The 12355-nt window shown below is 41.9% G+C and overlaps 1 protein-coding gene and 1 long non-coding RNA gene across 3 annotated transcripts in view; both read right to left on the bottom strand.

The window, feature by feature from the left end:
• The window catches only part of rad18 (RAD18, E3 ubiquitin protein ligase), a 47451-nt gene extending 40973 nt beyond the window's left edge, over nucleotides 1-6478 (bottom strand). For both annotated transcript variants that reach the window (XM_004068473.4, XM_011474646.3), the window contains exons 1-2: nucleotides 6315-6478; nucleotides 2334-2412 (exon numbers count right to left, since the gene is read on the bottom strand). In XM_004068473.4, coding sequence (XP_004068521.1) covers nucleotides 2334-2412; nucleotides 6315-6365 — 130 coding nt within the window. In that variant the 5' untranslated portion in view covers nucleotides 6366-6478. The remainder of the gene's footprint in view (nucleotides 1-2333; nucleotides 2413-6314) is intronic.
• Nucleotides 6479-8441: 1963 nt separating this feature from the next.
• On the bottom strand, nucleotides 8442-8990 carry LOC105354038. The gene is made up of 2 exons (XR_908739.2): nucleotides 8708-8990; nucleotides 8442-8621 (listed from the first exon to the last, which is right to left on the bottom strand). It is a non-coding gene; the product is annotated as an uncharacterized LOC105354038 (long non-coding RNA).
• Between the last annotated feature and the right edge of the window lie 3365 nt (nucleotides 8991-12355).

Here is a 12355-nt window from a genome sequence, read left to right as displayed (position 1 = left end):
GGGGGTGGGGGCCTGGGCTTGCTCCGGGGGGGGGCGACGCTTTCTGGCTCCTCTCTCTCTGTGTGGGGTGGGTGGTATTGGGCCTGGGGTGTCGGCGCCTCCGGGGGTGGGGCCCCTGGGTTGGGTGGCCCTGGCCCCTTTGCTGGGGGGGGGGGGATGGGGGACAGCTGTTTGACCACCGGGGGACAGTCTGCCAGCTGTCCCCAACTTACCCCCTTCCTCATATAACCTCATATTAGGGTGAGGGGGTGGGGGGTCTAGCCTGCGATGCGCCTTGGGGGGGGCTACTTGGCAGTGGCCCCCCTCCTATGGTTGCCGTATGGAGTGGGCCCCCCCTCTTTCGGTTTTATTTGCACCTTAGACATGTAGGATTCTTGGTAGGGGGGGTGCTTGGACATCACTGCAAGCAAGCAGCAGATATCCTCCTGGCACCCTACCCGCCAATTTTAACCGCACCTTAGACATTTAGGGCCCCTTGGTGGGGAGGGTGAGGGGACATCACTGTGAGTAATCAGTAATCAGTAATCGCCAATTTTAACTGCACCCCCCTTAGTACACACACCCCACCCCCTTCAATATATACATTCCAACATAAACACACACACATGCACACACACACCCTTTCAAACACACATACACGCACACACATTTTGCAAGGAAGGTGGGACCTGGGTCCATCTGTCCCCTACCCCTTGCCTGGTGGGGGGTGCGGGCCCCTTGGCGATGGCGGCCGTGTCCCTTGAGTGCTGGCTCCCTGGGCCCGGCGGTGCTCTCTCCGCACGGTGGGGGGGTTCATATTACACCTGAGCCGGGGGTGTTCGTGTCCCTGTGGGGTGGGTCCTGGTCCTTGCCCCTGAGCGCTGGGCCCCGCCAAACTTCCAACATGGCCGAGCCTGGTCGGGCCATATTTATAACACACCTTGTGGGCCCTCTTTTTTCCCCGGGATTCCCCCCTCCTGGGCGGGGGCAGCGGGCCCCTGCCTTGCTCCTCCCTGGACCAACCGTGGGCCGGGCGGATGGCTGCCTGGAGTGCGGAGCGGGTCTCCCTTGGGGGGTCCTGGCTCGTACCTGGGGTAGGGGCGGGGGGATGCCCGGAACTCCTGGGTGGTGGTGGGGTGCTCGTCTGGGGCTGTGGGCGTCTTTCTCCGGTGGGGCCCTGCGTTGGGCGCTCCCGGCGCGGCGGGGGGGCTGCTCTCCTGGTTGGGCTGGGGCGGCGCTCTCTTTCCCTCCGTGCCTCCCTGCTCTCTGGCTCTGGGGGCCTTGCAGCGGTCCTGCTGGCCCTGGCCTGGGTGGCGGGCTTGGTCGCCCGGGCGGCGGTTGTTCCCTGCCGGTTCCCGTTTGGCGTTGGGGGGATTTCGGCTGCCGCTGCTGCTGCGGTGGGGGTCTTGGGGTGGGGATGGCTGGGCACTCTCCCTCCTTCTTGTCACGTTCCACCATCCATTTTAGAAGAACATAAACACTCACCTGAGCACAGGTGTTAGCTCACCTTTGCACTAACAGTTTGCATGATTGAATGACTGAAATATTTCACACTAGTTGGTTTTAAGGCATAAGTATGCGTGTGTGAACACTATCTGTTTTGTGTACATGTCGACAGGTGGACATTTTTGCAGCTAGCAGGTGTGTTTATAACATTTGAGTGTGTGTGTGGATAGGCCCCGCCCTTTTTGTACTACATTTGAACCTTACCATAATGATTAACAACCAGTAAACTTGTTGCTTTATGCTGCTTCATGGTCTTACCCCCCTTCCCCTCCTATTATCACCCTCCTACCCCCCCCTCTCTCTAATGTCCCTCCCTCTACTTCCCTTCTTTCCTTTTCCGTCCGGTCCAATACCAAAGATTTTCAAACATGATTGAAATTAATAAAGTTTGGCCTCAATTACAAAAGGGGTTTATTCAGACATACCTCTGGTTTGTCTGAAGATTAATAACCCCTCTTGTTAAAGTAAAATATGTCCAACACAAGAGGCCCTCAGCTCTCATCTGTCTGCCTAGCTGTTGGACAGGACAAGTTAAAAAAAAAAAAAAAAAAAAAATATAGATTTGTCTGTGAGCCAGATGTGGCCATCAAAAGAGCCACATATGGCTCAGGAGCCATGGGTTCCCGATCCCTGGTATAAAGTCTGACAACCTTCAACTGTATGGGTGAACTATTGGGCTGGAGCACATGAGAGACATGCAGTCCCAGTACAGAACCTAGAGGTGCCCCTGTTCAGAGGCCTCAACCCGTACCAGGACAACTTCTAAAAACAACACAAAGCCTTCCTGAATTTCAAGTGAAAAAATGTTGGCAAACATGCATTCCACAGGTTTTCTGATTACTACTTACAGTTGTGTGAACATTTGGTCATCATGGAGATGTTGACATAGTCAAAGCAAATAGGACAACGAAGCAAGGAGTCCACATTCTGTGGGTGAGAAATGCAGTTTTAATACAGATATTGAATGATACAAACAGTGGAATTAATAAAAGACTTAAAGAAACGGATTATGAAGAAGAAAATAAATTAAACATTATGTTTTTTTATATATTAACATAAAACCCTAATACCAAAAGTTAACGAGGGTCTGTAAGTATTGATTTGGGCAACAAGTTGTGTTGTAGACATTAACACTAGTACTAAAAAAGCTCTAGGAGCCATGTTCACTAATTTGATCCTGTGGATGACGTTATGTCATTTTTGATGTCAATTCTAATAACAGGTTGATTATCTGACCTCAGACAGGTGTGTTTCTGCCAAAAGAGCTAAACATTTTTGACCATGAATTGATTCCCGTATGGAAGATGTAAATTATAAATTATCTGCAACTTAGATCGGAATGCAAATACTTTTGCTTGTCGTAAAGGAAAACGACAGTATAGACATTTTAGCTCGTCAGCCAGGTCAATCTGGCATCTCACACCTCAGTAGCTTCAAGTTCCTGACTTAAGTCCTAAAAGTGTTGGTTCAAAATAATAAGTTGTCATATTCTTCAGTGTTTCTTTTATCTACCCAGATGAAAAGTCCTTTGGATTTACATCATTTATGAAAGTCTAATCTAGGAAACAGGGTTAAAAAAAAACATGACAATGTGCATCGTTATCAAAGAAGTTTTCGTTTAGTGGCAGCAGTTTTTTCTAAAAGTGGATCATTTCTCATGTTTAACCAACTTTGCCAAGACTGCATAAGAAACATTATATCTGCAGCCAAAATGTGCCCATCAATAAGAATTTAAATGATTACAAATGTCAAACTGACATGAGCAACAGACTCTGCTTTTGTAAAAGAAATAAAAAAATAGGAAAGAAACCATACAACTTCATCTTTAATCTTGAAAGACAGAATGTAGTTCAAATTATTAAACTATTCTTTGGCCAAAAGGGCCATTTTATTCCACTCCAAAGAAATCTGAAAATGCTGCGTCTTGACAGGCCTGTAATAAATGGAATAAAGTTGAGGAAACTTGGCTGTGAGTTTAGCAGAGTTTTGGGCAGACATGTGAAAGTGGTTGGATTTCTTGAATCACATAATGAGCGAGGCTACCAAATATGTCTGTGTTAACTGTAAACCCAAAAGTCCCAAAATCGAAAAGCTGGTGTGAATATGCTGATGCAGTGTCCTTGATGTTCAAACTCCCTTCCTTAAGGCATCACAGCAGTCGGATAGTTTCAGCTAACAGCCAGACGCTCCTTGTGTATCACAAATTCTGTGCCTGCAGATCATTTTATCATGTTTTAAAATGTTTCAATGCTCAGATTGAAACGATATACTTAGGAGGAAGTCTGTCCCACTACTTAGTGATGGAAATGTCCAATCCATTAAGAGCTTAGAGAAAGGGAACATCCAACGTTTGATCACAAAATAAGGCAAAGTATTAACCAGCACCATAGAGTCTGAACTTTCAAAGATGCTCCATTTGTAAACCTTTCTAGTAACCTTGTAGCTCCTCTCCACACTCGCTGCAATTTAGAAGTTAGTATAAATGACCAGAAGGAGGCTTTTCAAAGACTTGGTTTGAACAAATCCTATATTTGTCAGTGAGTTGTTTGATCAACATGAAGTACTAGAGTTTTTTTTAATCATCAGTCCCCAGGCAGGTAACTCAAAGCCATAGTAAAACATGAAAGAGTACACTCTAAAACAGTAAATATGAGGTTTGGCTGAGTCCGTGTTGCAGGACTGCTTTGCTTGCAGACAGTCTTTGAGGTAAGTTCTCAGTCTTTTAAGTTAAAATGGTTGGCTAATACTTCCTATATAATGTGGATGTTCTGTAAAGAAATTTCACTTCATTTGCTCTGTCAGTGAATTCAGTCAATCCTTCAGAGACATCCCAAAAGTCCTCAATAATCGGATTCAAAACATATTCAGCAGTTGTGGTTGAACTACCAACCCCTAACTCGAGACTGTAAAATCAGTGAAAACATGTGCAGTTATAGTTATTTTCCTTATGTTTTAAAGAGCCAATATCTCTCGTTATTCAGGAAAACCAATTCAAAATTCCAAAGCAAGTTTTCCTGGAAGGTTTTCTTAAAAAATGATTGTGATCTGAGGTACATTTAACAGCAGCAGGCCTGAAATATCCCTGAAGCCTCTGTGACTTTGTGTCCAATTTTTAAGTGGCAATGAAAACTGGATTTCATTCTAGATTAAAAAGAAAAACAGGCTTTTATGTAGGATATGTAATGAGATATACTACTATATGTGGATAAATTATGGGCGGGAACCTCTAAGATAAAAATGACCATCCTTCTGGAAAAATATCAGTATATTTTCAAATAACAATCCCATTTTTTCCTAGCTTATTCATAAATTCAGGCTGCCTTTCCGAGCTTTTAAGAGTATTAAAATTATTGCATACACAACAATAATCTTTACAAACTCATACTAAATGCCACAATTTTAAAATACCAACAAATTGTTTTTTGCATGAGCTTTTTTAGGTCTTTCCTGAATAATTTATATCTCAACAGACTGTGTAACCCTCCTTTTCATATAATAGCATTTTTCCTTGCCTAGTTGTATCTTACTTGTACTGTATTAACCAAAAAGTTCAAACTGATGTCTAATACACAAATTATAATAGTTAAAATAATTAAGGGATATTTTATAACCATTCATTTTATTCTTTGGTAAGATTTTTTTATATCCTTAAGTAACAATGCAACAATAGTTGCTGTTCTGAAGGAAAGTGCTAATGATGTTTATCTGCAAAAGCTCAACAACCTTATATTTTTATACTGGATTCTAAACATCTGCATTCACTCAGTTATGAGGGTAACTGCCGTAAATTAAGAGAAAATGAGTCGTATCAACAGAAAATATCTTTGGCTTGCCTTATTTACATTTTCAATTCAAGCAACTAGGTTGCAGGAAGATGATCTGACTTGGCCGATGTACTTTTATTTTAAAAAACGTATTTGCTGCAGTCAAAAAACAGAAATTCTTCTTTTTTTAACACCATGATTCCACACAACACCTGGCCTGTCGTTAGTTTACTCAAACCGTAATGGTTACAAAAACAGAAATACTATAGGGTTGTAACGATTAATCCACCTTATTGATCTATAATTCTACAATCCAAACAGATGGATCTGTCTGAGACGAGTTCCTAATGGAATCAACCTATGCTGTCCTAAAACTGTTTCAAAATTAAATAAAACTCAGTACCAGGTATTTGTCTCTGAGTCACACTGACTGGTTGAAGTTTAGTTCTGGATCTATTAGGTCAGTGAATCGTTCAAAATGAACCAATAACAACTATGGATCAGATCAGCAACCACAAATTATGATATGAATTGAATCGTTCAAATAAATCATTACAGCCCTAATAAATACAAATACTAACAAAAGGTGGGCTGATGTTTTAAGGCTCCTGCTGGGTTTTGGCTGGAGAGAAGCACAAGCAGACTCAAAAACTGGATGACAACCCTCTTCTTCAAGTTCGCTCCATCCTCACCTCAAGCGCCAATCTCCAACATCCCGGGCAGGATCAAGCGGGTTTAAAAATTTGGATTACAGTGTACAAACTTTTGTAAAACAATATACGTACACAAATAAATAAGCCCTCTGTGTTTGCGTAATATGAATTGTTGTTGGCGTTACTGCATTAGAACCACAGTTGACCTTACTAACTACTATCAAGCACCGAAAAGTCTATTTTTCCTTGAATCTGCTGCTAAAATGACAGTGAATGAGTGGGTTTTTGAACCAGTGTTGTATAAACTTCGTTTATCCAACGGCAAGTCAATGCCTCTAGCTTGTTCTTGCAGCTAGTCAGCATCTAACAAACCCGGTTTATTTTAAGCACCACAACAGAAGCGATATCTTACTTTCAAACATGCAAGACTTGCTGGTAGATCCGCTTCGATGTGATGGGCCATACTTCAGAACTAACGTTCATTTGTCGAGTCTGTTTATGTTGAAATTAGCTAAAGGCGTTTGTTTCTACTCTGCAGTCCCGCTCTAAAGATCGACATTGACGTCACAGCGGAACTTCCGCGGTGCGTTCAGGGCCGTCCGGTTTCAGGTCTCGACATAAAAAAGAGTCGCATTGATCAGTATTTTATTAAACCCTTGTGCTATCTTAGATGACCCCACCCTTACATTGACGTGTTCTCCCTACCATGACAAAGGTGGATAAAGGTGGAAAGATTTCATGTAATCCATGGACACCAGTGAGGATCGAAAAAAGAAAAAAAGGTTTAGTGCACTGTCTAGTGGGTCCAGATGACCCAACTCCCAATGTTAAAGTGCTAAGGGTTAATTTCATTTATGAAGTTTAATTTTATCAAAAACACAAGTTTTACACACCATTTATAAAAATTAACCTTTTTTTTCAACCAAGTATCATTCTTAAAGTATGCTGGGGAAATAATCAACAGATCCCCCAACCCCCGTTACCTTAAAGACCCATTCCGATTAAAATCCTGTTTTTGGTGTTTTTAACGTGTTCTTGTGCCATTTTTTCTCATGGTGAGGGACATTTAGAGAAAACTAAGCTTAAAATTGCATTTCTGAGTGTTTCTTTATTCAAATCGGTGTGAATGAGGAGCAGACGGAAAAAAAGGTCACTTGTCTATAGCTGCGTTTACATGGGCAAAAGTAATCGGAAAGAACGCCTGATCGGAAGGAAAATGCGTCATGTAAACGCGCCGTTCGGAATAGTGTGCCCCAATCAGACTCGTTCGGATCAAAATTTCTCTTCGATCGAGATAGGTGGGTTAGGCCGATCGTTTATTCGATCGTTGATCATGTAAACGGTCATTCCGATCGTGTGTCACTACTGCTCTGGTTTACGTCATGCATAGATGGTGTTTTGCTGAGAGAAAGCTTAGGAGCTCATAGGGGACCGACCAGCTGCTCTGCGGACGCCCTGTGAAAAGCGCCACTCCACTCTAGCCCCGCTTTTTTTTTTGTGTTTCCAGTTGTGTCCCGACTAAATAAAGGCTGATGTTATTCCCACACATTTACGTGCAGCCAAGATGCAGATTGCAGCGTTTCCCGTATGGTCCTGGCTTTTGTGTCCATCAAGGCTAATGTTGTTAGCCCGTGTTAGCCTCTCCTAACACTGGCTTCTTCCAGCTCCGTTCTTCGACAAAAAAAGCACTGACCACACGGATTAAATAAAAAGATAAGCGAACAGGCGCTTCATAACATTCATAACATTAATAAAAGCACGTTTTGAAGATCGTCTCGCATATTACCGAGCTGCTGCACAAAATAAATGTCTGTGGCAGCGATTTGTTTACTATGGGACCTATTTCCTCATCCGGGATTTTTTACACTACTGCGCATGCCCAAATTATTCATTCCGACCGAAAGTGTGAGCCATGGGAACGTTTGTTCTAATCGGAAAAAGGTTTTCTGTGCCCATGTGCACGGGTGAATTTTAACCCGACCATTGATCCGATCAAGATATTTTGCCCATGTAACCGCGGCTTATGTGATGCAGGACAACTGAGTTATATAGACTAGATTCGCTACACTAGCTTACATACACAAATTTGGCCGCCATATTGGAAAGGATCAGATGCTGGCTCACTGCTGTGCTATTATTGCACTAACAGAGCTGGAAAACAAGGATTTGACTTTCTACATGTAAATTAGTACTGTCAGCTAACAAAGGAGAATTTATAGAAAACATTTTAGGAAGAGCTGAGTGAGTTTACTCTCAGAATAGTGGACGTTAAGGCTGATCATGTAGTCTATTTAAAATCAATGGTAAAATTAAACTTCACACTACTTCCACCTTTTTTTGGCAGGACCACTTATCTTTTTTGTTGTTGTTTGGAGGCCGACCTGTTGAATTGAAGCATATTATTATGCTGAAGGAAATAAATCGACTAGAATCTCCTCTGTAGTGGTGAGCAAAGACCGCCGGGTGCATTGTCATGGCTGACGAGACTGTGGCAGACCCAGATGCTGAAACCCGGAAGGAATACTCGGCAGGCGAGGCAGACGAGTAGTAAAGGATTTAATGGAGGAATGACAGAGTTCCAAGAGAGGATGTTTTGTGGATGGTTGGAGGGTCTTGGCGGCGAACACCGCGTTTCCAGAAGGATGTCCAGAGGGGCGACGAGGAGGGACCAGAGCGAAGGTGAGTCGGAGTCCAGAACGTGACAGGCGTGATCGTGATCCTAGGCAGGCAGAGACAAGACAAGACAAGGTTAGGCGAGGCAGATAATGCATGGACTAGAATAGCGAGCAAGGCCAGAGAGTGCACCGTGGAGTACAACGAACTAGCGTCGAGTAAGGGTCCTGGTTCTCCTTAAGAGTCCCCCGGCTGATGAAGATGATGAAGCGCAGCTGGAGTCCTCAGGTTAACCTGATGAGGAGGCGGGGCCAGCAGGGGGTACCATGACATGCATCTACCCCACAGTGGTGCATCGCAGCCGGCTCCATAACCCCTGGCCGCCACAGCAAACGCCACCTGGACCTCGCCGCACAGCGGCCGTGGAGTGAAATGATCCCTGCAACCTCTTTTCCAGTAAAGAAGGCGTGGGAAGGACGGGACTCCTTTCTCCTGGCGCAACTGCTGACCGGGGCAAACTGTTGCCAGTGCGCTCCGACCGCGTGTCACCGTGTCACTGGTCCGGACGATGTCGGCTCACCACCCGACCCGTTGTGAGACACGGACAGAGGAGTACCATAAGTCTGTGTAAACCTTAGTAGGTGTGTAGGTTTTAATGAAATCACAACCATGTATCCAGTATACATTGCATTTCCTATTATGAAGTACATACAAAAGTTTGAAATGTCGTTCATCTGTTTCATCTTGTACAAGAACATTAATACCATGACCTGGGTCTTATTTTTGTGATGATCAGAGTTTTTTCTTATTAAAATCAGACCAAAATCAAGCATTTTATGGTCAATTTACTACATCTGCTAAGCCATGTCTCACTGTTTACTGCCCTTTCCAATATGCCGTCACTCTTTAAGCACATGGAACAATGGTCACAGGTTTAGCTTAGCGTCTCTAGCCTGTATGACTCATTTTGCAGAAAATTCAATAGCAGGTCACAAGTTTCCGGCTCAGTTTTATTCTGATGCATCCACTTGCAGACAAATAGATCCATGTACGTCTTTGTTTTGAGTAACCATCTGACTCAAAAATGTACGGCTGGATAGCTCCGATATTGCTTGCCATTTTTGTTACACCGGTAATGTTAGCTTGGTGGTGAGAGGGGCTGTGGCCTAGCAGAAGCACATGTAAACAGATGGATGATGGGAAATGGGGACAGGCTTTCTCTGCACCAATGGCCAGCCCACAATTAAGAGGTGAAATTCTAATGAACTCCTGCAGCTCTGCAGAAACTATGTCCCAGAATGTTTTTTGAGTAGGGCAAAACAAACAAGATTATTAATACTTAAAAGACCACTGGAAATGTTTTGAAAAATAAATCAAAAGATGATCCTAGTGGAACTTTAAAACTTTTGAGTACATGCAATACAGTACGGTGCGTGAATGGCCTATTTCATTCAAGCCATAATAAAAAATAAAGCTTTACCATTTGGTCCTATTACGAGGATTTGGTTGAAATAAAAAAAATAGCTAAATTATTTGACTTTTTGGCCTAATTAGATGGGGTTTTTTTTTTATAGTTTTTTCTGTACAGCATACTGAGACAATCATGCTTGTTTTTTAGTTCAATATAAATAAACGGAAATGAATTGGTTGGCAGCCCATCACAGAGCTAAACGGGGGCTAATGAGGCAAACAACCATGCATTGTCACGCTCAATTTAGAATCATCAGTCAGCATGATAAGCCAACAAACTGAACTAGCCAGAGAAAAATCACAGGAAGACCATGCAAACCCCAGACAGAGTTGCGCTTGTTGATATTTAAATAAGGTGTCTTTTTATCAAAAATGCAATTTCTTTAATGATTGTTAGGTGTATTTTCAAAACTCATTTTTAAAAGAAATGTAAATGAATTACACGTGTAAGCAAGACTCAAACTCTGAACAAGAATAGATTGTAATGGATTGTAATCCATTTAGGTAAAAATATTTATTTTCATGCCTAAAATAAATTGCCATATTTTCACCAGGACATTTACACTCTGTTAAAATTCTGGGTTACATTTTGTACAAAAAACCTAAAGCCTTTCCCCTCTTTCTTTGTGTTACACTCACTTCACATTAAAATAATTCAGCATTGCTGAAAACAGAGGGGCGAAAAAAATAAAAGAACAATAAAGCAAACCAGAGCATGTACAACATTACAGCAATTAATAAGAAAACACAAAGTTATTGTCATCCCCAAGGACACCCTGCTCTCCTTTTAAAGTCCATCCACAGCCAGCAGATTTAGGGTCACAAATCATTTTGAAATAAGCTTTTCAGATGAGAATAAAACAAGAACAGAACGTCCACAGACAGTAAACTATTCTTCTTTGTCAACCAGACAGCAACTTTAGCTGTCGCAAACATGAAATTCTGTGTGTTTCACATAAAATACAATTAGACTAAGAGCAAAATGACAAAAGAAAAAAAGGAACAGTGTGTGTCTGCATGCATATTTTGTTCAAGTGGAATTCAAAAGGAGTGTATTCATGTTTCAGTATGTAACAAATAAAGAACTCAGTAAAATCATTGCTTAAAATTAATAGAAAAGAGAATTAACAACAGTGATTTATCTTTACGTGTGTGCAAACACACACATGCAGGGAAACATCCTTGCTGTCTGTTTTACGTTAGGTGGTGTCAGCTGGAGTTTGACCAGCTTCTGTCATTTTCCAGCACTCTGCCGGGACATTCTGATGGGTTTGGACAGCAGGAGTGTTTAATCATGTGATACTCAGCCAGGCAGGAGAGTACATGCCTGTATTAGCAGGATGACATGATGAATGGAATGCCTGTGAGACTCGGTTTTACCAGAATCTCATTACAGATTAAACCCATTACTGGTATTTTTCCTTCCATTTGTTAAATCCAGGGTATTTTTTTCAAAGTTCTGTTTGGTGCAGAGCTGGATTACTGATCTGATGTGGTCAATAATTACCTATGATTCTCTTTTTGGATTCAATCTGTGATTTATTTTCTGGTAGACTTATTTCTCCTCACATGGAGAAAACATTATCATAACGCAGATGAAGAAATGTGTGGTCAGGAGCAGAATTTGGGAAATATGGCTCAGGAATACCTCAGCTCAATGTAAAGCAAATTCATAAAAAACAAAAAAAAATAAAAAAAAATTTTGTTAAAACATGTTTTTGGTTTTCATGAATCTCCTTTCCAAATGTTTTTAAATAATCAAGTAGAGATTGTGCTCAAGCCCTCTATTGTTTCACACACAAAAACACACCATTAAAATGATTCACAGAACATTTTCAGTTCAGGACCCTAAAATATAAACCGTCAAGATGAACTCAAAATGTTATTTTCTGCATTAAAGAGAACAGATGTACAGTTTTTCACTTGAAAGCACTGTGGAGAGCAAAGAAACTGGACGAAGTACCAGTGAAGAAACAACCATAAACTGCTTTCTCAGGTTAAACTGCTGGCATGAATCATTGCTTCATTCACACTCTTGGCTTTAGTAACGTTCGGTTTATCATGAAGAAGTCAAGGTATTTTGTGAACACGCTAATGAGGTTGCATACTTCTCAATTGGGGCAGCAAAAAGGATTAATTTCCATCTGAATGACAACATCTCTAAAATAAAATGTCAAGTGAGTGAAACACATCTTCCAAGGTTGCCAAATTCTCAAATCTCATCTAAGAAATCCACTAAGAAAAATATAAAATAGGACAAAAGGTCATGATTTGTGCAGCTTTTCTTGCCTGCTGCTGTTTTTTCTTGACACATTAAAAAGTAGGCGTTTTGAAGGACACTGGGACATGCTGTCCGTTGTGTTTTTTCCC

This window comes from Oryzias latipes, chromosome 5, assembly GCF_002234675.1.
Source record: "Oryzias latipes chromosome 5, ASM223467v1".
Classification (NCBI taxonomy): Eukaryota; Metazoa; Chordata; class Actinopteri; order Beloniformes; family Adrianichthyidae; genus Oryzias; species Oryzias latipes.
The sequence above is the reverse complement of the archived record's forward strand: the minus strand, read 5'-3'. Positions and strand labels throughout refer to the sequence as shown.